This window comes from Hesperophylax consimilis, chromosome 2, assembly GCF_061612785.1.
Source record: "Hesperophylax consimilis isolate HC1 chromosome 2, BYU_Hcon_1.0, whole genome shotgun sequence".
In the NCBI taxonomy this organism is placed as follows: Eukaryota; Metazoa; Arthropoda; class Insecta; order Trichoptera; family Limnephilidae; genus Hesperophylax; species Hesperophylax consimilis.
The window spans coordinates 12684467-12711243 of record NC_142837.1 but is presented as its reverse complement, the minus strand read 5'-3'; the positions used below and the strand labels follow the sequence as shown (position 1 = coordinate 12711243).

Below are 26777 nucleotides of genomic sequence, written 5' to 3'. Positions count from 1 at the left end.
AAGCAAATTCAATCTTGCCTCTTTGCCACCAACGAACGACGCTGCACGGTACCATGCATTTAGAACGTACCATCAAGTCCAAAAATGGTATGGAATCCAAAAAAATCCAGAAAACTGGGGCTGGGAACGTGACACCAACGGGCTTGTTCCAGTAAGAATGACAAAGAAACCAGCACCCGAGACTTTATTAAAATTTATTTCATGCAATAGTAAAAAAGGATGCGGCGTTGCATGTAGCTGCAGGAAAGCTAGATTGAAGTGTTCTATTGTATGTGGGTGCTGTAATGGTCAAACATGCCGAAATTCGCCAGAGGTTCACATCGATGTCGAGGACGAAGAAGAAGAGATTTTGTCAATGGAAGCCCAGAATCTCAGTATCACAGGCAATGAGTTAGATGATGAAATTGATGACGAAGACTGTTATTAAGTGACATAATTTATAGTAACATAATTCATAGTAATGTAACATAATTTCGAAATCTTCCATCGCTGGTATATCTGTGGAGTAGACCTACTGGGGATACCACAATAAAAAATGCGCCATGTTCTCTACCTCATGTTGGTGAAAATTATTATAATTATGTAATGAATAACCCGAAAAAATTACAAAGTTGGGAATTTCATCAGTTTTTAGAAAAATATTCACATTTCCGCCACTGTAACTCGTTACCTACTAGACTTACAAAAAAAAACTTTCAACAAAAAATGTAGGTAATTTAGTTTTCTTTAAGTTTGTCTTCAACAATTTGGTTGTAAAAACGACCACTTCACAATTATTTTAAAATAAACAAATTTTGGCACCTTCAATCCAAGATGGCGGGTCGAGCTCGACCCTCCCAAGGTCGAAAACTTTTTTTTTTCCTTAGAGTCCCAATTTTAACAACATATATCAAAATCGCTACTACCTAACCTTTTGCAAGGTAAAACTCCCCACTGACTGGACTAGAAGCTTTTGCGTGAAATAAATCATATCTCCCAACCAACCAACCATTAAAATCTTTGACGAACATAACAGGGGTAAGTCGGATTCCTTCCTTATTCCATGTTCACCATCTCCAACCATAGTTAATAGTCCATAGTCAACTTCCATATTAACTTAAATAATTATCTATTAGAAATTCCAAAATACGCTTTCTATCGAAAATTAGTCGATAATTACTCGATGATAGAAAAACCATAGACAACGTAGATAATTATCGCATGCGAACAGTTGTCTACTGAAATGAAAATTGGGTCCCTGGTGTTTGTGGTTATTTTTCCGACTTATTTCTCCTTTTGTCTCGGCATATAATGTTTTTGTTTACTGGGCACTTACTGGGTCTTACTAAAATCTCTAAATAGTATCGAACAAAGTATCAGCGTCTGTCTGTTTGTGTGCTTAGTTTTTGTTTTTTTCTAAACTACGAAATGGATTTTGATAGGATTTTCACTATCATTTAAAGATTTTCTTCCGAAAGGTTTACACACGTAATTTATAAATATGTATTATATTTATAAAAAGTAGAGGAAAGTCATTGTGTAATCAAGTGATTTAAAATATATTTTCGGGCGCTTAAATTGCTAACGCTGGCTAAACCTTGTGAGATACATCAAAATAATGTACTACTAATTAATTGTATTGCTCTTACTTACTTGACCGGTCAGTGGCTGAGTGGGCATCGCGTTTGGGTCCCACCCGGGCGTCCCATGTTCGATTCCTCGGCTGGCTAAGTTCTCCATCACAACACAAGCAATATCTTCCGCTTAGTGTGGTGGTAGTAGGAATTTTTCAAATGTTAGGTTATTCGTAACCAGGGAACGTTTGTCTTTCTTTTAAAAATTTTAAAAAAATCTTACTACCCATATAGGTACACCTACTAAAATATGTAGGTGCGTACATTTGAACTGCCTCCGTGGTTGAAGGGTAAGGCTCTTGGCTACGAATCCGCAGGTCGCGGCGTGCGCAAGTAAATTTTATAAAATCAATTTGTGTCGTTTTGCTAAATTAATCAATTAAAAATAATATAAAATACTTGTTTGGACAGATAGTTATCTTTTTTGTTTATCAAAACTTAACTAAACCATTCAAGTTGTTTGAGACAGGGAAAAGTATTAAAATATAATATTTATTTTTTATTTTAGTAAAATTCCTGAAATCAACAGGTTTTAATTCCCTTGCGATGTTTATTTGGCCAAAATGACCAATTTTTACCACATAAACATCGCAAGTGACCAATTTTCGATATAATATTGCAATTTTTTGTTCACTATTTTGTTTTACGAATCTTATTATTGTGTTGATAGAGCCAACGCCAATGCCATTCGTTGAAATTTTTAAAATGACATGAAAGCCATAACACCCTTGCCAATCACCACACTGCAAATCGGATGGTGTGGAGGAAACCTCCATTTTTTTCCACTCTACCTCCAGACATGTCGGGGTTCTGAAAATCGGATCATGAGTAAAAATGAACTAGTATTTAAATATCCATGTAACTCGAAAATAATAGAAAATGTCATGTCAAAATGTCAACTTTTCCTACTGTGTTTTGTAATAACAGATCACCACGCAAATGGCATCTTTTTAAAAATATATATTTAAAAAAAAAATCTTTATTCATTGTAAGTTGAGGATTTTTTTACTTTCATGCTAGGTACATGTCCGTGTTACGACCAAATTCTGTATCGGGTTGCTACAGGGTTTTGTTATAATACTCGTCCAAATAAGTCAGGTGCCTTCTTGCTGCTAACTCATCTTCAGTCGCGTCGCGACTTGAGCGTGCGTTTAGACTGGTCTCCCGATCCGGCCTGCCACGCAACTGGCGGACCGATGCATATATCGCCAAGACCCGGACAATCCTCACCCCCATGAACCCGGGCACCCCTGCTCAAGTCACCAAACGTAGCGAACCACTTGGGGTGACCTATGACAGAGGTTATCCAATAAATGGTTCCCGGGGCGGCGGTACCCATAACCACCTCCCAAATTGAAAATTATTATAGTACTTGACGTATACAAATTGAATTTGGTCCAATTTTAGTAAGATCGGCAAGTATGGTATACTCGAAATAAGTCACTAAACAAAAAAAAAACTAATAAAATATATCAATAACTCGGGAAAAGACAACACTAGTGCACCGACACAATTCGATATACTACGCTACATCACTTTGCTGTATATTTATTTGTCGAAATAGAAGTTAAATAAATAAAATAACAATATACATTATAGGTTATTGAAGAATTATAATATTATGCTAGTTACCCAAAAGTTATTTAAAAAAAAAATATTATTACTAAATCACCTCGGAGTCGGTCTGGCCGTAACGGATGTTTTTTTTGCAGATATTATTTTACGTAAACATATGAAATTAAAGTAAAAATATCAGAATACTTCACCAAACAAACACAAAAGTGACCAAACGGAAAAAAAAAATAAAAAAAAAACATCGATTACTCGGGACAACACAACACTAGAATATCGAATATCGATTTATGACTACGTGACATCACTTCGCACAAATACATACGTATTTATCTTAACCATGTCCCCCCGACCCTTACCTCCCGAATACTGAGCGAAAGGGACACATGCAGCTCGCTCTACTAATACCTAAATGAAATCTTCAAAATCGAGGTTTTGTATTCCCCATTTTTCTCCTCCAAAAGTTAACCAATTTTCAATTTTTTTTTACCAACCACATAAGAAGAAACTATTCTATGTCGGGCCGTTTTGCTTTTTTTTTCAAAATATATTATCTAGTTTGTAGACTGAACGTCTTTTGACTGCGTTTAAATCAGGCAATTTTATTGATTTTTGGAAGGTCATAACTTCTAAAAGAAGCAATTTATCAACAAAAAAAACGTACCGACACGCAAGTCGCCGATATCTATTTTATGTTAAAAAAATATTTGCTCTAGGGTTAAAATCCAGAAAGATAAATGGGGACTACGTTTGTATGGAAAAATCAACGCCCGGTAACGTTTTAAGGCTACTGACTTGGTACCCTAATTTAAAACCTACGCTGCATATTGAGGCAACATAACGGAAGGTACAAGGATACGACCGACCGTGAACTGGTTATTGCAATTCTTTGAACAACCGTTTAAGAGAATCCTATTTACCCGCTTCTTTCAAATTACACGAAAACATTCATTCGTCTGAATTAATTACGTCCGGACAATATTTATTCTAGCCAAACACCAATACTGGAGTTTTTAAACACCAGCTTATAAAACGAAGCGTCAGGAATAGACCGTTCGTGGCAAAATACATTCGCTTTATGAACAGAAATCGAAAATGCGTTTATTTTTGTGTGTTTTGAGTTAAGAAAAAAAAAATAATATTACCAAATAAATCATTGAATTATTTTTTTTATTTATTAATAAGCATAGTCAATACTGTTTTATTACACAACTTTTTTATTTTATTTTACAAATACCTGTTTTTTAATGCATATAATTAATTTCAAAGTACATTGATTTACTCAGTTTTACAAAATTTAAAAAATGTAAATAGGGTGGTGTAGGTTTAAATGTATTCTAAGAAAAAATATATTTTGTTTGACCGATGAATGACAGATTCTGATGAAGAACATTTGGAGGTAGATTTATGATTTATTGAAAACTGTTTAACTCTTTATAAACAGTTATAAAGTAAGATATTTTTAAATATTGTAACTATTTTTTAAATACTCAATTTCAACTGAGTAGGAGAGAACATGCATTAATCTTGTTTCATATTATATTTCTATTATGATTTGATTTATATCTACAACCTCTCTCTATGACTATAAATGTATTGTTTTGTAAATTTTCCTTTTTATATAATCTTTTGTTTTGTATATTTTTTTTAATTCATATTTACAAATTTAATTTACTTATTCCATATTATGCTGTCTCAGTAGAGGTAAAGTCACAAGGAGGAAATCCATAATTGGTTTTGTTTTGGCAATGTAATACTTATTTAACAACTGATTAAATTTAAACTGTCGATTTTCTGAAAATTAATAAAAAAATACTAAACATTTTTTTCGAGGTGCTGTTATGGCCAGCGTCTTCGAAAATACAGACATCCATAAAATATAGAAATATCCCTTGTGCCATCTTAAGTTGAAACCGAGTGTCGTTTATTTTTTTTTTGCGTATAAAGCGTTAAGCGAATTTCAACAAGTTTATCTGAATTTGAATGTTTTTTCAAATGATTTTTCGAATTTGATTCCTACCGCATAAGATTTTTATTTATGTTACTTGCCACACAGATGACGAAACTCAATAACTCATAGACAAATCTGCACACACATCACAGAAAATATAATATAATCTTATGTCAATCATGGCGGTTTCCAGGCTTCGGAATCGTTATTGTTTTACAATTTAGTCATTTCCGTTCTAGTTTGATGGATTTTTCTATTCAAAATTCGACTGTGTATGGTTCACGTCCTACATAATCGTCCCCAAGTACTCCATTACCATACTTTAACATACCTCTTTTGACTGACGGATGAAACGCCGCCAAAACGTGTTTTGTTTACTATTTTATTGAAATTATTAATATTTCTTATTGTTTTCGGCTGTTAATACCTTAATTAATCATGGAAAGTAATACTGGGGTTGAAGAGGAGCCTACAAATGGAAGTGAACCATCTTCAGCGGACATAGACGATTTTATAAAAACGCAGAAAATCGACGAAAAAAGTAATATAACATTCCAATTTTCGTAAAAATATTCGCGTTTAATCTTCGGGAATAATGTATGGCCTATATATTGTTATATCTTTTTTCCAGCAACTGACAGCCAAGATACATATTGTGAGGTTATGAGTGAGAGGATTGAGGAAATAGAAGATGATAGTAACAAGGAGCCTTGCAGCCAGTCAATATTCTCCCAAGAGACTGAATATGAATTGCCAAATAATGCCGATAACAATACCAATATTACCCCAAGTGATAGTTTGCCCAAATCCAATGAAGTAAGAAAAAGAAGATTTTTTCATTAGAATATTTTACAATAAATTCTCTTTCTTTGATTTCTCCACAATACAAAACCCTGAAAATTCTCACATGTTATGATCAGTAGTTTTCATCGGAGCCGCTTGAGAAGAGGTCTTTTGTCAATAAAATCGCATTTATTAACTTTCTACAAGTAATCAGTGATTTGTGAGACCTCAGTAGATATCCCGTTAAATTCAGGTTTCAGTCGTAACAGACAGATCTAGTGTATACTCTTGTAATAGTGAATGCTTTCTTTTCTCCAGGTGGAAATAGTAATGAAGTCCGATCCGATGGTTGTGTTGGAAAGTACGGAGTCAGTTGATCTAAATTCTACCGTTACAATAGCCGATTCAGGTAACAACTCTCAGTTTTCTCATGATTTGTTAATAATGTTAAGGTAATAATGATAAACTGAGTAAATCTGTTTATTAGTGTATCGTATTTATTTGTCTGGAGTGTGGGAAGTTGGATTCTGAGAAGAATTTCAGCTTCGTTCGAAACCCTCATTATGTGTATCTATATTATGACTGATCTTTTACACAAACCGCTACAGGCAGTGTATGTGGATTGACCCTGAATCGTTTAGCCCCGTTACATTAAATACAATAAATTAATTCACCCAGTTTAACACCGATTATACTGTGAATATTATTCCAGATATCACCAAGCCTGAACGATCGCAGACAACCAGAAGAAAATCAACAGAAATTTCACCTATTCCTTCCAAAAAGACTTGCCCTGCAAATGAGTTCCGCAGCGTGGAATCCTCGACGTCTCTCGAGTTCTCACCGGTTGTCAGCATTGCTCATGAGAGCTCCCTTTCCGTCACCTCATTCAGCGTTACAACCGTCCCTAGTACATCTGTTACAAAGTCTCCCGGTTTTCACGCGAGAAAACAAGTGAAGAGAAGCAACAGCTGCGATATTTGCTGCCAACTTCCAGTGTTGAAACCGACGCGGAGATTAAAGCGTTCTCTAAGTTCTGATGCAGATAGAAATCAAGAGAACATTCCACAATGCAATTTTAAGAGATTAGACAAGATTGCTGAAACCATCCGAACATCAGAACTCGCCACAGACTCTCAAAAACATTTTTTGTGTTCTGTCAGTGATATTAAAACGGACTGTAAAGTGGAAGAATTTCAGATTCCCCAGGAATCGCAGAGCTTCGACACTAGCAATTCTCAAAATGTTAAATTGTTTTTATCCCCTTCAACATATGATCTCACCGATAGTATGAAAGACGGAGATACACAACACTCTGAACCAATTTTCCCCAAAAATGAGCACAGTTTTGGTGTTCATGAATCAAACCATTCGAGCGGTAATGATGTAGTGCACTTGTCTGAAAGCAATCCTAATGCTGGTGATTTTTCTACTGGAGAGATTCAAAAGTCCTCTCCATCAGGAGGCCACACGGATCAAGATAGCACTGCATCTATGGAAATGGATTCGCCATATCAGAGTGAACCACCCAATAAATTAAATGCTATATCTAAGCCTTATCTCTCAAATGGATATTCTTCATCTACTCCGGAAAATGCTCCATTCACGGAGGGTTTTCTCTTGAAGAAAACATTTCACGTTAGCGATAGTGAAGGAGACAATACTCCGACATTCGTAGATTACAATAAGCAAACTGAGGGCCTTTCCAAATTATCTAATAATTCAAAATCTGATACCAGTAGCGCTAGAAATTCATTTTTAAATAATGGACACTCCAATGGCTCCCATTATTCTAACTCGAGTAATCCTATTTTTACCATTCAAATGTGTTCTGACGAAAACAATGAGTTTCTCTCCATGTTCGTAGTGAAAACTGACCACGATCTCGGTAACCAAACTCTGAAAGAATATCAAAGGATGTCACGCAGACTGACAATTGATTCATACGCAGGGGATGTCTCCAAAACCACTTCGCCGTCCAGCGTCACCAGCGGAGGCTTGTTACACCTCCCCCCACACCCGCGCTCTTCCTTCATGTCCACCGCGAGCTCCGCTTCCACCTCTTCTTCATCTCGGACCAGTGACGGGGCGTTCATCATACCTCAAAGACCGAGAAAAACCCTGTCTTTTCAAACCCAGCCGTGCAGTGTCAAAGGCTGGCAAGGGCTCAAACAAAAGATGGCTGAATTTTTGCAAAGCCTTTCTGAAGTTTACGGCCCGGAAGACACAACCCAATCTCCAATGAACGATTTAAATAACACTTCTCACGAGAATGATAAACTCCCTAAGAGTCCAAGTAACAAACCTGACAGCAACGACTGTAATCGTACCACTCCTAAAAGCTCAAAGAAAAAGGTACAGACTAAAACAAAGCGTGTATTAACCGGGAGAATTAAAAAATCTGATCTCACCGTCACAAATGAAGAAGAGCCGCAAGAACTGGAAGGTATTCATTCTCCCGAAATGATTCCTACCGATCCTGACAATTGTCAACAGTCGCACACGCTATTCAGAAGTGAGAAGCACAGCTTTTTAGAAGACAATAGAAGTTCTCCAAAGACGACTCCAAGAATCAGGAAGTTAAAATCTGCATCTCCAGCAGTTTACGCTACTTGCGCCATTGACAATGGTAGCTCAGCTGCTCCATCAGACGAAGGATCTTATCCTGAAGGAACCCTGGTTTTGGCCAAGTGGGTAGACAAGAGATACTACTCGGGCAAAGTGAAACAAATCTTAGATTACAACAAATACCTAATCCAATTTGACGATGGACATTCTAAACCTCTGCTGGATGATTTTATAATATTTGGAAACACCGTAGAACTACCTTTGGTTGGCCAGTCCATCTATGCTATGGTTGACGAGGAACAAACTTATGAACCTAGTTTAGTATTGGGAGTTGAGAAAAATGAATGCGGTAGCATTTGCTATAAATGCACTACTGACGGGTTAGTAAATTAATCTAATAACATTTTATTTTTAAATAGGTCTGTGTAATATTTGTTTTTGGGGTGTTATGCCGTGTTGCGCTAACTCCTTCTTTAGCCAACGTTTCGGACAGCATTGCAGTGTCCATCATCAGGTTATCAGATAACACATCTGTCCTTATGATGGACACTGCAATGCTGTCCGAAACGTTGGCTAAAGAAGGAGTTAGCGCAACACGGCATAACACCCCAAAAACAAATAACAAAGATACTTTTGGCCGTGAAAATCTTAAATCATATTAGGTCTGTGTAAGAATATGTAAGTTTTGCCATTTATGAAATATTATTTTCATTTTCCATAAGACTGCCTCCGTGGTCGAGGGTTAAGGCTTTCGACTAGCAAGCCAGAGGTCGCGGGTTCAAATTCCGGCATGCGCAAGTAAATTTTATTTGATTAATTTGTGTATTTTCACAAATTACTAATTTAAAATAATATATAGTTTATATGCGGAGCATTCCAGAGTGGAAGATACTCTCAGTATCGCCCTGGTGTAAGACCACCATTCAGAATTGAAACGTTGCTTGAAATGGCTTTGGCCATGTTTGGTGACCAAATCTGAATAGCCAGGTACTTCCCCACCTTCGGGGTTTTTTTGTTTTACTTACCATACCCTTGGAACAACAAGGTTCTACCTGCCATTTGTAAGAAACTTATAATATTGGGGTTCAAAGTTTGATTCTCAAATAAAATACTAACACTTTTAATTTATGTTGTAATTGAATTTATTTATGTTTATGAACATTTTATACAGCAAAAAACATATAGAACCTCTTTGCCCTGAAAATCGGCTAAACTATGAGCAACTTATACGGAAGTTGGATATATTTTAAATCTTAAGGTGGAACCAGACACAACCGAAAATTTGACAATTTTAAATGGAATTGACTATTTTCTACAAACAAGCATAAATTGATTTTGAAGGATTGTTACTAATCTAGTAAAGTTGCTTCTTGAACTTATAAAAAATCAACCCATAAAAACACATTTTTTTTTACTATGATACATCTGTTTTAAAGAAATTTCGTTTAAAACTTTTTTTTGAATGGTTTGTTGAGGATCAAACCTTCGTACCCAGGAACTGGACAACTCTACTAACCTCACCAAATGCAAATCGAGTAGGACAGATGTTTATTTCTTATATTAACTGCTTTAATGTCATCCGATCTTGGAGAAATGCATATATGCCCGCATGTGTGTACGTGATTGCACCAAAAGTTGTTAGAATGCATTTGTCATCTGAGTATCTGCCAAGTTTGAGCTTGATCGGATGTCGGGAAGTGGGTTAATTTCCTCTTCCAAGATTTGCATTCATTCATTAGCCAAAACAAAAGTGAAATTAAAATAGATGTATTTAAAAATAAGAACATTTTATTATGACACATATTTCAAATCATATTATCATACAGAATTATAAATCAATATATTATCTAATACACCTACTTTTCAGAATTTTATTAAAAAAAAAATAAAATCCGAGCATGTGTTTTGTGACAAAAATCTTCATGGTTGTCTATTTTTTTACGGACTTATTTTGCTTAGAGACATTATTGAAAAATTACGATTTTAAAAGTATATAATTTTATTCAATTTTCTATCTTGTGTTTGAGCATTTTTATCACTACCGTATAACCTACAGTCACTGCTAACGAAACCCCATCTTCGCTACGCTCTTATTGACAACATTTTGTTAATGATTGTTTTGCTAAAAATGGGCAGAAAAAGGTTCAAATGAGAAAAGTTTTGTCAGGAAACACAAGGCACAACACAGAAAACGTTTTTAGAAGAAATATTTGTTAAATTTATTTTTTTATTTTTTATTCATTGTGTTTGGTTATTACATTTTATGGGTATGTTAAAACCGCCAAACTAGGCGCATGCCCGTGTTTTGGTACCTTATATAAGTGTAGAGTTGCCTGAACGAGAGATAAAAGAAGTTAATCATTTCTTCTCTCCAAATAAGAATCCAATTGAGCTATAAATTGGTTTGTATTAGTAGAATTGATGACATGTTGTGGATGTTTGTTCCATGCATCCACTACTCTACTTGTAAGGAAGTGTTTCCTAGGATTGGATGCAAAAGGTGTTTTATTAATTTTTTTGAGTGTCCACGGAAATTTATATTTTTGTTGGTGCTGAAGGTTTCTTGGATGCCATGGCAACTATAATGTCCAGATAAAATTTTGAAAGTCTCAATTAAGTCACCCCTTTCTCTTCTTTATTTTAACGTTGGTAATCTTAGTTCCATGAGTCTATCTTCATATTGTTGGTCTTTTAAAGTTAGATAGATATGCGATTCATATTTCAAGTCTTCTGATATGGTAACTCCTAGGTCTTGTTGTAACGTCACTGCTTTCAGTGATGTTCCATTAAGTTTGTATCAAAGCTTAGGGTTAGTTTTTCCAACATGTAGTACAGTGCATCTTTCAACATTCAGTTTTAGAAGCCAATTATTTGTCCATTGATATATTTCATTTAAGTAATTTTGCAGTTGGTCATAATGTATATGTGGGTTGGCGAAGAATTTTGTATCATCTTCGAAACAGCTGGAATCCGATTTTATTATGTTATGCATATCTATGATGTACAAAATAAACAGAACTGATCCTTGATGGACACCACTGATCACATTTCTTTCAGTCGACAGCTGTTTGCCAATTGGAACTTGTAATTTATTCCCAGGGAGGAAGCATTTGACACACTCGAGAAGTTGTCCTCTAGCCTAGAAATTTAAGTTTAGCCAACAGTCCATTGGTTGGAACAGTATCGAAGTCTTTCTCACACATCATACTGCTGATTGTAACCCCTTCTCTTTCTTCAATTATCACATGTATCAGACAGAGGATAGTACGTAGTTCTCTATATGATCTTTAGTTTCAACACGCTCCCTTGTTTTAGATTATTATAAGCCGATAATTTGATTTTATTTGCAGAAACAGCATGGTGTCAGTGGTGGCCTCGGAGATATACCTGACGGAGGACCAGGCCAAGTCCTTCAAGGAGAGCAACCCGCCCAAGTCCCCACACTCAGCCCCCGGTACCCCGCGCCGCCGCACCCTTGTCAACCGGGAGCTAGACTTGGACAACATTATCCAGGGCCCCCGCGGCACCCGGCAGAGGGACAAGGGAACTGTCACCAAGGGGGTGCCCAACTCTCCGTCTAGTCCCAAGGCTTCTACTTCTTCAGGTGTGCTACTGCTCTCATTGACCTTATCTACCCGGCTGTCGCTTATGTGATCCATGAAGTTTCGCTAAAGCACATACATTGATAGATTGCTTAGAAAAGGCCGATGTCGGCAAACAATATCCAGAAACTTGTAGCATAAGCGGGAAACTGTTAAATCTACATCACCTAGAGAACCCAAAAACCTTTTTTTTTTGCTAACATTTTCATTTTTTTCGACAACTAAATGGCTTCGACGCATTAAGAAGACACTAAACAGCTGGTATTAAACCCCTAGCCAGATCTATGCAGGCGTATTTGGAGCAGTCCGCTTAGGGCGCAGACCAGGCACCAAGGAACTAAGGTACTGGAGGTTATCCACCGCTTACCCGCCCTGGTATAAGTAACAGATGGTTACTCCTTCAGGGATCTCACAAGGACTCTAATTTTTTTTTGGTTAAACGACTACATTTATTATAAAAATAATCCAGACCCCCAATGTCCCTGCGTAGTGATTAGGCTGCAGGATGCCTACAATATACACAGAAACTCTAACTAACTAACTAACCATCACGCCGTTTCCCCGCAGGGGTAGGCAGAGAGGACGCTACTCATTACGCTTACATCAGCCTTGCACTCTTTGCGGATCTCCACATTCCTCACACGATCAAACATGGTTTTACCACACACAGAAACTCAATTAACAGTTTTAAAATATGTACAGGTTTAGTTAAAATAAAATAAGCCTAAAAATAATAATGGATGAAATAGCTGCTTGAAGACTAGGCTATCTGTAGAGAAAACAAAAATAAGAATTAAAATTAAAATTAAAAAGAAAACCCAATACATACATTCATGTTTTCATTATAGGAATCTACGTTTGAAATGTACCAATTCGAACATATATTAATTTTACCGGAGAGTATTCCACCCGTCCACTGGCAGTCCCATCGAGAATGTGTATGGCGATCGGTCTGTCCGTACATAAAGATTGACTACCGTGCCCCTCTGCCGGATTACCTGATTATGCCCTAAAGAAAAATGATGTGGGAAGGTTGGAGGGGGTGCCCAAAGACCCTAGGGACTAAGTGAGCATCAGGCATTCGCAGGGTGGGCGGAAGGTTGCCGAGCTCGCTCGTCCATTCCCCAAGCCCGCACATGGCGGTGGGGGAAGGTTGGAGGGGGTGCCCAAAGACCCTAGAGACTAAGTGAGCATCAGGCATTCGCAGGGTGGGCGGAAGGTTGCCGAGCTCGCTCGTCCATTCCTCAAGCCCGCACATGGCGGTGGGGGAAGGTTGGAGGGGGTGCCCAAAGACCCTAGAGCAGTGGTTCTTGACCTTTTTGGAGGTACCGAACCCCACCAGTTACATATGCGCATTCACCGAACCCCTCCTAATTTGAAAAATAAAATTAGATTTTTACAAATTCAAAACATGGTATATATTTATACAAGGTGTACAAAATGAAAAAAAAAGATCAAAACACTAAATTTTAATGGTTAAATCAAAACATGAAACATGTCAAAATGATCAGGTAAGCAACTTGCTGTGAGGATCGGTTTGTTGACGGGTGCAAAGCCGAGTACAGGCAGAGTAGCCTTTTCAACAAATCTGGCTCTCTTCACCTTGAATTCAGCGAGTTGTGTTCTTGTATTTTCCATCTCCATGCAACTTAAGGAAGTGTTCTCTTAGTTTTGCCGGTGCTAGACTAGAATTATTCAACTTGGCATTGCAAATCATGCAGAAAGGATGCTGACTCCCATCACGTTCCGTTATACATGTGAATCAATTTTGCACATATTCATCCGACCACTTTATTTTTTGCTCGACATAGTTAGTGCGAAGGGATTGAATATTATAATATTAAGAAAGGTATCATACGACGTAAGATACACAGAACACACCACTAATCTGTAAGATATAATGACTACGGTCATTTTCGGACGGCCATCTCGACCGGTAATCGCAAGCTCTACCGCTGCGTGATCACCTGCAGCCAATGATGGATAAGCGGGGCGTGTCACCACGAATCATATAAGTCGGGGGTCTTAACCTCCACCGAACCCCCGAGACTGACTCACCGAACCCCTGGGGCTCGATCGAACCCAGGTTAAGAACCAATGCCCTAGAGACTAAGTGAGCATCAGGCATTCGCAGGGTGGGCGGAAGGTTGCCGAGCTCGCTCGTCCATTCCTCAAGCCCGCACATGGCGGTGGGGGAAGGTTGGAGGGGGTGCCCAAAGACCCTAGAGACTAAGTGAGCATCAGGCATTCGCAGGGTGGGCGGAAGGTTGCTGAGCTCGCTCGTCCATTCCTCAAGCCCGCACATGGCGGTGGGGGAAGCGCAGTCGACTCTGTGTGAACTCTTGTCCGGTGTGGGAGGCATCTAATTAGGCAGGAACGAGGTCTATTTCACACACAAAAAGGGTTGTATATGGTACAATCGATTAAAGTTCAGTTCCGGCCCACTGTGCACGCTCATAATAATATGTATGCTAAAAGGAAACATATTACGTAGTATGAAACATATTACAAGGCAAAAAAAAAGGAGAAGTTAATTAAAAACTCAAATAAAAAGCCAAGGTACTGATAATAGCTAATTTTTATTTTTTAAATACATACATGACAGATTTACAGAAGAAAAACATATGGTTCTAAAAACTAATTACAATAAAATGTTTTCTTTTTAACGTAACTACCAAATTCAATAGAGAAAAACGTTTCTCGTGTTTGAGTTGGAGTAGTGCCCTTACAGTATACATAAGGTAAAGAAAAGAAAGAAAGTTTTTATTTATAAAGTAAGAAATAAACATAATTTATATAGCATGATAAGAAAAGTATAGATAATGAAAATAGACTAATATAGCAGTTACTAAATTAGATACACAGTAAATGTAAATAAATTTAAGAATATGGATGTAGTAAAATAAAAATAATATTACATTTGGATTAATAAGTAGGTAGTAAGTACATGGAGTTATTTTATTCTGTTGGAGTAAAACAGAGCTGATAATATTGCAAGAGAAGGTACATAATAAATTGCGACAATAAGCTATTGGTTGTTCGAATGCTGATATAATATTTCAAGAGGATATGTTAAAAAAAATATATATATATATTTTTATTTTTTATTGTTAATTAATGATGGAATTAAATAATTCATTGTATACTAAGTATGTAATATTAAAATTTGCATTTACTACTAATATGTACCTGTAATCAAAAGATACGTAAAAATTCGTTCTATGAAATTGAAACTTATAAATATTATTGGGTTGATCAAGTAGTTGTTTTATTTGTAATTTAAAGGCTTTATATTTTTTTCAGATTTGATTTTATATGGGAGTGCATTAAAAAAATTTACACCTTGATAAGTGGTATTTAGAAGCACTCATTTCAAATTTGGGGATTTCTAAGTTGCACATGATCTCAATCGGTTACTTATTTTTGGAAATGTTATTGTAGGATTGAAATGATCTTTGTGAGTTTGTAACAATGAGTTCTTTTTGAATATATTATTTAGACTGAGAACCCTAAAAGAGTTAAATAACTGTGTTGTTGGAAATATAGATGGTTTACTTCGGATGACTTTTAGAATCAACCTCTGTGCCTTTTCTACAGGTAAGAGGTTAGTTTTGAAAGTCCCCCCCCCCCCACCCAATTATACCATATTGGAGAATAGATTGGGCAAGAGAGAAATAAATAGTTTAAATCATATTATATGATAGGATGTTTCTCAATCTCAATTCATCTATTTCATATTCTTCCCCTTAACCGTCAGGGACCCATCACTTCAACAAAGCGTCTCCAGGCGTCCCTGCTCTCTGAAATTGCCGCTGTATTTAGTGCGGAATTCAATCTTCTAACATTCTGCGTACACGGGCAAGCCACTTCATCTCGGATCGTCGATCTTCTCACTCAATCCTATATAATAATCACACAATATTTAATAAAAATGTAATTACTAATAATTTCTGCAATGACAATTTCACATTTTTTTTACAAATATGTACTTCATTTGTGCTGAGGACAGACCTTTTGGAATTTTTGGAAAATACTGAATATGTAGTACCGAAGATATAAGCTGTCAAAATGTCAATTTTTGCAGTCGGCCAAAGAGACGTTATACATAAGAGCTCATTAAAAGGCCTTTACTTTTCTGGTATCCGTTAGGCGGTCGAGGCAGGGGCGTCCGGCGGATGGGTGCGGCCCCGAAGAGCCGCCAGGAAAGTGAGAGCAGTGAAGGCGGGGACAGCCGGGCCTCCAGCGGGGCCCTGGAGGAGGTGGGGGGAGTCCAGCCCGAGGTGCAGAAGACTCCCCGCAAGATCACTGGAGTCAGAGGTAATGACAACTGAGTGTGGTTTGACTTTAGCCAGCCGTTAAGAACTCATCTCTCTTTTTGTGGAATATGTCATTTATGAGAAAGAGGGAGAGGTTACAACAGAGCTTGCGTAGCGCCTTTAAGATTTTCCGAGACCGAACGATTAAGATTCATTTTAATTTTTTTATGTCGTAAATAATTAATTAGATTTATTTTTTTAAAAGAAAGACAAACATTCCCGGGTTACGAATAAGTTGACAATATTTGAAAATCTCCTACTACCACCTCAGTAAGTGGAAAAATGTTGCTTGTGTTGTGATGGAGGACTTAGCCGGCTGAGGAATTGAACACACTACGCCTGGGTGAGACCCAAGCGCGATGTCAATTCGGCCACCGACCGGTCGATTTATAAAACTTACAGTTGCGTACACATTTTGATCGACATTTTTTTGCCGACACAGATTTTTATGAAAAAACCGTGTTGATTTTAGTATTGTCAATGTCACTGAAAAGTTGATCAATAACTATGTTTTCCATGATCTTGCAGACAATTGGGAGTTTGGAGATGGGCATGTAGTTAATGATATTATTTTTGTCCCGGCTTTTGTGGATCGGTGTAATGAGTGCTTGTTTCCAGACATTGAAGAAGTTAAATTAAGTAAATATAAGGATGAGGCTAATGCAAGACTTCATCCACAGAGGTAATTTGTTTCTTATTTCCAGCCCACGATCTCCCCATTAAGGGTGCTTCCAAGCAAATGATTGGGAAGAAGTGTTCCAAAATGACCAAGTTCGAGAATGATGATGACACCGTGTTGAGACTTGGACCAATCCCGCCAGACGGGAGCACTTTCTTCTCCGGACTACACTTTCTTCTTACTTGCACTGAACTGCCGAGATCGCGGGTAAGAACTACATACTTTTTTTTATGTGACACCTCACAAGAGCGTCCCTGTCTGTACAGTGTCAAGGCAGGGGAGCTATGTTGCCACCCGGTTGGGCAGCATAAGGCAGGTTAAGGTAGAGGCTGTAGGAAGGGATTTATTAATGCAGGTCTTGAAGAGGCCCGGATGTAGGAGGAAAACAGATGCCGGTAACTCGTTCCACATACGAGCCATCTTACACAAAACTGAGTCAAAGAAGCGGCCCATTCTCATGAAGCCAACATCAACTGTAAACGAGTTTTCCGCTTGTGTGCGTCGAGTTTTACGCACATACACCAGGGATCAATGCTGCTTGCTCCTTAGATCAGGCTCCCTTAAAATACCTGTAGAACAGACTCAGCATGCCCACATTGTGCATGTTGTGCATTGTGCATGCATCTGTGTTCATCGGCAATCGGTCTGTTAACAATGGATTGTCAATCAGATGGCCCACTTTTGCTCAGAATGAAGTAGGTTTATCAAGTATTGTGGGGCTCCAGCCTAGAGGTGGCTCCAAAATTCGATTGTAGGGCGTAATTGGCATTTAAATTGGGTCATATTTGAATTTAATGTTTGTACAAAACACATTGTTTAATGTTTTAATGGAAATAAAATTCCAGGAAAACAGACGATCCCCCCCCAGAAACTGTAGCGACAGTGAACAATACACGGAATCGTCCACGAGCACTGAAAAGGATGAGGACAACATGCTGGCAAGTAACCCATTCCAGAAGGAGCGCCTCAAGGAACAGCTGGAGAAAGCCGGCGGCACGGTCTACAGCCACTTCGAGGACGTCCCCAAGAGTAAATACAGCATGTGCAGGCTGATAGTCCCTAGGCCGTGCCTCACCGCCAAGTACATCCAGTGCCTGGGGGCCAACATCAGGGCCCTGTCCCACTTCTGGGTCATCCGAAGCTGCCTCAGTAATAAACTGATGGATCAGAATGAGTATAGTCTTCCCACAGGATGGTCATTGGAAAAAAACCGCTTCATCAGGTGGAAGGTATGCAATTTTTAAAAATTATTTCACAATGTAATTTTTTTTTCATGTTCCGAATATTCACTGTTTGATCATAATTGACTGAGCGTAGAAAAGTCCTGTTTTAACGGTATCGCATTTTGTCTGTCTGTAAATTTGTTTGTACTTTCCGATTCAACATGGTGGCCGTTTTAATGGTCCAGTAAAGTTTATTTTTTCAAATGTGAAATCGTTGTGTTTATTTGAACTTTCTTATTCACATTTTGTCAATATTATAATACCTGCCTGAAGAAAGTTTTAAAAAAGAATTGGATAGTGACATTTATTTGGAAAAATTGTGTAATTCCTTATTTGAAAAAAATGTGTGTGGTTTTTTAAAGTAGATACCTACAATACAAATCGTGATTTCAGAGGAAATTTAGGTTTTGATTTATTAAATAAGAAACCTACTTTTTTGGATGCAAGGTCTACTTTTCAGAGAACTACTAGTATGCGTGGCTTCCATAAAAATTTGCAAACCACCTTTCAATTCTTAAGTAAGACGTCTTAGGACGGGTTGTTTCCGAGAATTTGCACAATTCTTCCAATTTCAAAGTTAATTTTCAAGTTCTGTGAAAGATTTTTTCAAGTTCTGTTATTAATTCAGTTCTGTCAAGCAAGTAGCCTATAATGATACAGTGACAGAACTTGAATAGGACTTTCACAGAACCCGAAAATGAACATTGAAATTTGATGAATTTTTAAAATTCTCCAAAACAACCTGTCCTAAATTATGATATTTATATCAATTCAACGTCTACTGTCATTAATTCTATTTAGTTTCTTTATAATACAGTGAAACTCTCTTATGAGGTTTTACAGATGGCTTAGATTATAAAACTTAAAAAGAAAAGTAAAACTTTGCGAATGATTGATAACACTTGTAAAATCGTATCCATTTGTGAATTTGTTAGGTATATCATAGCTTTCAACGTAAAGAGAGTGTATTTCAGAAACTTTCAATAATTTTATTTATTGTGTACAACCATTGACGTCAGAAGAGATAGCCTTGCCCTAGCCCTTGGAACCAGGATCAACCACCTGGCCATCATTTTAGAGCCCGAAACTTACCGCATGTTTTGAACAAACGGCGACATCATTCGTGCATTGACCGCCGGCGAGCGAACATTAAAATATCGAGACTTTCCACAGAAAAGTAAGGTGGGACTTTTCTACGCAAGGTCTGAGTTTGCGTTTCATGTTGAGCCCACTCATACTGTTACATCTGTTCGTGTAGCGATATAAAATAACATACGTATTATTGGCTATTCAGGGATGTGGCTTGTGCATCAAAAACACAGCTAATTGCTTGTTTTGCTTTAGTAAAGTTGTGTATTCCATCGTGGTATAATATATTTTATGTTGCTTAATTTATTTACTTATTCACGGTGAAATTATTGAACCCTTAAAAGGTTGTTATATGTTAGCAAATTTTCTCAACTATCGAAATGTCTTCATTTTTTTGTCGCTAGAGGGCGGTAATTTTACATTAATGAACTTGTGAAAATACAACGTCAAATGTGCATTCATCATGTCTCACAGCAATGAACATACGCAATCGGAAATCGTAAATATTAAGTAAAACAAACAACTTAGTAAAAAGGTATGACTTATTTGCAGAACCTACTATTTTGGTAAAGTATTTAATTTGACATGTTTCATCATTCACTTGCTGTTGTCAAATCTAATTAGATTTGAACGGCTTTTGGCTTTACGAATCGCATTTGAGGAACATTTCCGATACAAAGAATGTTTGTTTTGCACGGTGTTCGGAAACTCTTGGTATAAACGGTATAACTTGTGAATAAATCTACCTTTCATTTAAAGTCAATTTTGGGTTATGACTTTTTTATTTGAGTTTTCATTTTCGAGAAAAACGAAAGTGGATTTTTTGGTAAATTTTAAAATTCTATATTTGATAGTAAATCTATACATATTAATAATATTGACCTCGAGAAATAAAAGAAAGTTTATTTTTTTATTTATATATTTGTTAAATTATTCTGTGTTATTTAGTACAACTAAACAATAATCTTTTCTAATCATGACAGTAGCTGTCGTGCAAAGCTGCACAATGCATTCATACATTGGTTTCAATGTCGCGTTATGGACAATCCCGTTTTTCACATGGACAACTATATATAGCCCTTTTCCATATAACTTTTACTTAATAGCTGTTTACATTGTACATAAAGACATTCTGTAGTTACTGGCAGTGAAGAATGATTCAAGATAAAACTTTGATATTTACAGCTAATAAAGCATGAAAAAATAAATGCAGCAAATAAACGTGTATCAGCACTGTACCCGATGATGGGAAAAAAAAAGTCGTTTATCAACAGACAACACATTACTGTTATACAAAACCACCATAAGACCAGACTTCACCTACACTTGCCCCGTTTGGGGGCATGCTGCTCCAAGTCACATAAAAATAATTCAAAACTTCCAAAACAAAGCCATTACACTTGCATTAAATGCGCTTAAATGGACTGTCCATAATTACTCCAACATTCCGTTGATAAAGGACTTCTTTGTCTCCCAAGCAACCAAATTTTACGCCGGCCTTCCCGGCCACACTAATCCTACAATTAATACACTTGCGAAATATAGCGAAAATGATAAATTTAAATAACCCAAGATAATCCTCCGGAAGAAATAAAACCTGCGCACAGCCGCAGTATAGTTTTAGCTTTCATTCAAACCAATTCTTAATAATAATAATATATAAGTAAAGTATCTATAGGTAATCCAATATAATTATGCTAGGGTCAGTAAACTCATGTTTAGGAACTCTGAACAAATAAATCAAAACTAAAAAAAAATATTTACAATAAAATAATTATAAAAAAAAAAAAAAAATTACGTAAAGGAAAATCATTTTTTGAAACATAAACTGTCAATATCAAAGGTTCAAAAATGGATCCGATAGTGCATATATGTCTAAATCACTCGGACACTAAGATGCCACATTACACCCGTGCGAAGCCGAGGCGGGTCGCTAGCGTTCATATAGATCAAGAAACCCTGGTTCTGAATATATAAGTTTTATTATAATATGTAATTATGTAGAATTAATAAATCCTCATCTATCTATGTATAATGTATATAAATAAAAATGTAAATGTTCGTTTGTTGAAAATCTTAAATCTCCGAAATTTCTCCACCGAATGCTTTCAATTTTGACACAATGTTGCATTCGAATAAGCATGTATTTTTACATACTTATATTTTATAGGTGTCAAAATTTTTGGACGTAAAAACAACATGTGCTATTGTTTTTTTTTGTTTGAGCCGGAGTATAAGGATTGTGGAGAACCAAATTGGATATGTTCTGTGTTTTGGTATACACGAGGGGACATGAGATTTTATATTTTCAGAAAATATTTGTTAAAGTTTTTCTAGGGTTTGTTATCAGTGTCGTTAGTCAAAAAGGTGTATCTGTATTAGTGAGTTGGTAGTTAATAGAATCGTATTAAGCATTTTTGAAGTTGAGCTTTGTTTGTTTGTGTACGTATTAACTACAATGTGTAAGGGAGGATGATGACCATCAACCGGTACGAGCTGATCGTTTGACATTTCCACCCATAATTTAGAGCAGTTAGAAAAAACTAGATTTAAAAGGTGATCTAGTATATTGTACAACATATTATGTTAGTGCAAATTTTAAATAGTTTATCGTACCTATCGCTTTACTTGTTGGGTTGTTAGAACTTTCATTAATAATATATCACTAGAGAGTAATCGTCGACAATAATTATTTTCCATGTAGGATTTTTTGACAGAAGGAATTTGGTGTTTATTGTAAATTTGAAAATCAGAGTTTGGCGGCATGTAAATATCTCCAATGATGATTTCTTTCCATGGGGGTAACAATTTGTAGAAATAATTACTCCAATGAACTATTCTGCATGTTTAGTTTTTTACTGATAAATTTTCCTTAGTTGCTATCAAAACTCCGCCTTCTCTGGATTTGGTACGAAGTTTTGGATTCCTGTCACACCGAAATTCATATAATATAAATTAATAAAGTTCGGGGGACTATTGCTAACTATGTCCAAAATCTTGTCACTGCAATGTAATATAGTCCACACATTCGCGCAAGAGGTTGGGAAAAGGTTAAGTTGGTTCTTCGAAAAGTTAATCCAATCCAGAAAACTAACTGGGTTCTGGCCTACACAAGCATATTACAATGCTTTTACATAGATGGCACGGAAGTAAAATAGTATTTTTGTGATAATGCAGGTATCATCTTTGGAGCGTGGAAGTTCCACCCCCTTCAAGGATAAGCTGATCCTGCTGTGCAGCGACAACGACAACTTTACCAAGTTCTGGGAGAGGGTCTGCAGCCTAGCCGGAGCCAGCACCCGGGTCCTGACGGAAGAAAACAACCTGGAGTTGGGCAGCGGGATAGTGGTGGTGACAGAGTGTGACTGCCCCCACGAGGTGCAGAACAAAGCCAGAGAGGAGGGAGTGCCGCTGGTCTCCACCTCCTGGGTTGTCCAGTGCCTCATCGACGGGAAGCTCCTAGGCTTTAATGCCAGTCCCAAATACAACTTTGAATACAATGACGCTGATTGATAATGCCCGCCACTCTTGACAATCATTATTTTCTCTATTTGAATTTAGTGTAAGTGTGTAAAGTCCTCGAATGAAATTCTATACAAATCCTAATATTTTTTTTAATGAAAGATAAACCGAACAATCTAAATCATTAAAAAGAAACTTTGAGTAACTTGCTATTTGTAGTTCAAGACAATCTTTCAAAATTGTTAGAGAAAATTGTTTTATCAAAAATAACCCGTTTAGGCCGACAAGAAGCTTCAATAAATAAAAATATATTTTTGATAAAGCCAACAAGTAGACAATACTATACTTGTCGTTAACGAACCCAGTAGAGGTATTATCTGAAGGCAAAATAAACGTACAAGGTCGACACTTGGTACCGTGCAGGGGTCCGGCCGCTAAGTGTGTAATGTCAGTTAATAGAAGGAACGTTGTTGAAATGCTAATTTTACCTCAATTACCATTGCAAGACTGCTGATAAGTACCGACTGGTAACTTATTCATGCTAAAATTCTAAGATTAAACATTTGCATTAATTAGTCTGGTGCGGCCTTAAAAATTCCCCAAAATTCTTCACACATAAAAAGTAATTTTTTTTCATTCTTAATATGTAACATGGAAAAGACACCGACCGTCATTCCTGCTAATGCCTAATCGTAGGGGGTGCTGTGGGTCATAAAGGTAACAATTAAAGGGAGAACGCAGCGTTGCCGTTCAGGTAAAAGCCACCAAACCACAACACAAATTCATTTGAGGATTTATTACTCGAGGCCCCTTTCACCAAACTAACTTTACTTTCAGTGTTTTGGTGAGAGAAAACGAGCTGTCAGTGTTTTTTTTTCCATTTACAAAGGCGATATGTTTTATAAAATATTTTTATATGAAAATACACTAAAATTACTTAATTGAGCCTTTTGAGTATATAGTGGAAGAGATTTTATTTTATGTTAAATAACTTAATAATATTATTTACTTACATAATATCGATGGTCCCGAAGAACAATGTTGGATGTGCAAATTTGTAGTTTTGCGGTAGAGCTGTTTAAAGTTTCGTTTCTGCATTTTTACTGTTTTTGTGATCAAGAAGTATAGTGTTGTTTGAAATTTTGCATTAACCGCTATTTATTTATTTGGAGAAATATATTACCAAAAAACTGTAAAAATGCAGAAATTAAACTTTTAACGGCTCTACCGCAAAACTACAAATTTGCACATCCAACACTGTTCTTCGGGACCGTCGATATATATTTAGTTTTTATGCTATTGATTCACAGCTTTGTTAAACGCTTTTTTTGTTTTAATTTGATTTTTTTAATTTTCAACATTGTGCCTTTTTATAAAAGGAGTCATTGCTACTATGCAGTCAACATTCAATATTATTTTAACGCATGGATTCTCAAATGGTCGATTTCGCAGTAAACCTTAGTCGATCCCAATAATTTTCAATTGTGATATTGAAAATAATGATTATTTACTATTGTGAATATTGAAAATAACGATTCTGTACTATTGTGAAAATTTAAAATAACGATTATGTACTATTGTGAATATATTGATTATTTCCATATTTTAAATTTACGATCATGGATGAAAAAAAATAATTTCCTGTTCGTAGGATAAATTGGTTTTGCTAGATGTTGCTTACCTGTTTGTTAATGAAGCGGTTTAAGAGTCAAAATTTACAAGAACTAAAAAGCGACAGCAAAAATTCTTATAAAATTCATGTAAGTCAATCCCCATGAAAATGTAGGTCCCTACTTCAAAAAGGTTGGGAATCCTTGTTCTAAAGATTCATGTACACGTAATCAAGAATACTCCCCCGGTGATGTCTTGCCACAACAAACATCTAGTCTAGAGGCAGCTTTGTATAACTGTTCAAGTATTTACTGTTCAAAACAGAAATGTCCAAGTAAACATGATCTACCTTTTTACATTAGCGTGGAAATTATTAGGCACACAATATTTAATTTATTTTCTAACCCCTGACGAAAAGAAGACAAATTTTCTGTGTACTTTCTCTCTCACTAATCCGCCACCCCGAGAACCTTGCAAATGTCGAATACAAGTGAAAGCGGTGGGTTATGCAGTCATACAAAATATGCGAAAAATTAAAACAGATATTTTGTAAAAACAAACACTTGTAAAATTTCCATTTATTCACGCTTCCAAGAAAACTCCATTTCGTAAACTTATTCAAACAAAAAAAGTGTTAGAACAAAGCAAACACAAAAACTTGGGACAGTTTCTAAAATACACAGAGGACTAACCGAAATGTGGTGAAAACCATGGCAACTGGTAAAATGCTATAGAAGCTATGACGATATAGAACTGAGTGTTTAAGAAGAACTGTTAACTGATGTCGCACTACCGAATTTGACATATGAATACCGGCGAATTACAAAGCTTGATTTTTGTGCTATCAACTGGAAAAAATAAGGGTGGATTATAGTAGATGTCGGATAATCGAGTGAGAGATTATTTTCACAGCCAAAAATATTACTTTTTGGGTTATTATGCCATATTGCACTTACTCCTTCTTTAGCCAACATTTGGGACAGTGATAACGATGTAATGCTGTCTGAATTGTTATCTAAAGAAATACAACACGGCATAATGAAATGTGCATAATTTATTTCAACCTCAGAGGTAGACTTGTTTTCATAATTTACATTTTATCACAAAACTAAAAAGTAAAATAAAACAATTCCATAATATTACTTTATTCTGTTGAAATACTCTTATGATTCCTCTGTCCGCCTTCGGCTGATTGTCATACTAATACTGGCAGCCATTATTTTTTTTAACACACATACATTTTTTTATTCCTACTTGACCAATCTCACCTGATGGATTTGAAATACCTAATGATTTGAGAGAAACAAATTATTTAAGTCTACCTTCTTGGTCTGTGATTGAATACCTTTTAGACAATTACATAATATGTTTTATGTCTTCAAATGATATTCAGCCAAACTATTCACTTCGTTTAAAGAATTAATTCATATTTTTAGGCAATTTAATTTGAAATTTCAAATATTGTCACCATTATTTATGTTAATTTTGCTTATATAGTCATTAATTTATTATTTTATTTGACGATTCTGAAAATGGTCACAGTGAATTTTACTACAAATTGGTTGTCTTTGGAATATTATTCAAAGATTTTGTATTATTTTGAGAACAGATATAATTTTTTTGCGTTGCATTTTATAAACCTGTGCTTGGTCGCTCGGTGCAAATAATTGTTTTCTTTATAATAATTGTCAATTTTGGAGGCGGGTTTGGATAACGCCACCCCAGAAACCATTTATTAGATAACCAACACCTCTGCCATAGGTCACACCAAGTGGTTCGCTACGTTTGGTGACTTAGCAGGGGTGGCCGGGTTCATTAGGTGAGGTGTGTTCAGGATGCACCTGCCCAGCGGCTGCGTGGCGTGCCAGATCGGGAGAGGCGGGTGTGGGGAGGCCCTTTAACCTCTCCAACTGGTCTCGCAGTGAGAGGGATATTCATATGTCCGTCACTCCTGGACACACTGATACCTACCCAACCCTTTTACCTTCACAGAACTTCCTCTCCTTAAAAAATACCCTCCACAGCATCCCAAAAGATGACATGGGCCCTGAAGGAAATTATTTTCCTCAGGACCTCCTGCGTGGGGTTAATGTGAAAAAAAATTGTCGGCTTTGTAAATTTTTATCAGGTTGTATGTATGCAGTTGTACTATGTTTAAAATACAGAAAATAATTCTAAATAAAAAACTTATGAAAACCTAAAGTTTTTTCACATTCTCCCCCTTTACAGTATTGTCCCTTTGAACTCTGTAATATATTTTTTGTCTTTTACACAGGTAATCATTTGAATTTTCAAATTAAAAGTGGGT

General features: G+C 36.4%; 1 protein-coding gene across 1 annotated transcript; it reads left to right on the top strand.

Moving 5' to 3' along the window:
* Positions 1–5296: 5296 nt before the first annotated feature.
* LOC149425713 (uncharacterized) lies at positions 5297–26710 on the top strand. The gene is made up of 9 exons (XM_089641338.1): positions 5297–5677; positions 5768–5952; positions 6238–6328; positions 6632–8867; positions 11838–12091; positions 16239–16406; positions 17110–17291; positions 17930–18313; positions 22574–26710. Exons 1-9 carry the CDS (start codon positions 5575–5577, stop codon positions 22907–22909), a joined length of 3939 nt encoding a protein of 1312 aa, XP_089497464.1. The 5' UTR covers positions 5297–5574; the 3' UTR covers positions 22910–26710.
* The last annotated feature ends 67 nt before the right edge of the window (positions 26711–26777 follow it).

What these genes read in the sequence shown, in the direction of transcription:
- LOC149425713 (XM_089641338.1), top strand. Translation starts at nt 5,575, where the DNA reads ATGGAAAGTAATACTGGGGTTGAAGAGGAGCCTACAAATGGAAGTGAA. An exon ending in GCAGAAAATCGACGAAAAAA is followed by an intron (nt 5,678 to 5,767) that starts GTAATATAACAT and finishes TCTTTTTTCCAG; the next exon opens with CAACTGACAGCCAAGATACA. An exon ending in CAAGGCTTCTACTTCTTCAG is followed by an intron (nt 12,092 to 16,238) that starts GTGTGCTACTGC and finishes GGTATCCGTTAG; the next exon opens with GCGGTCGAGGCAGGGGCGTC.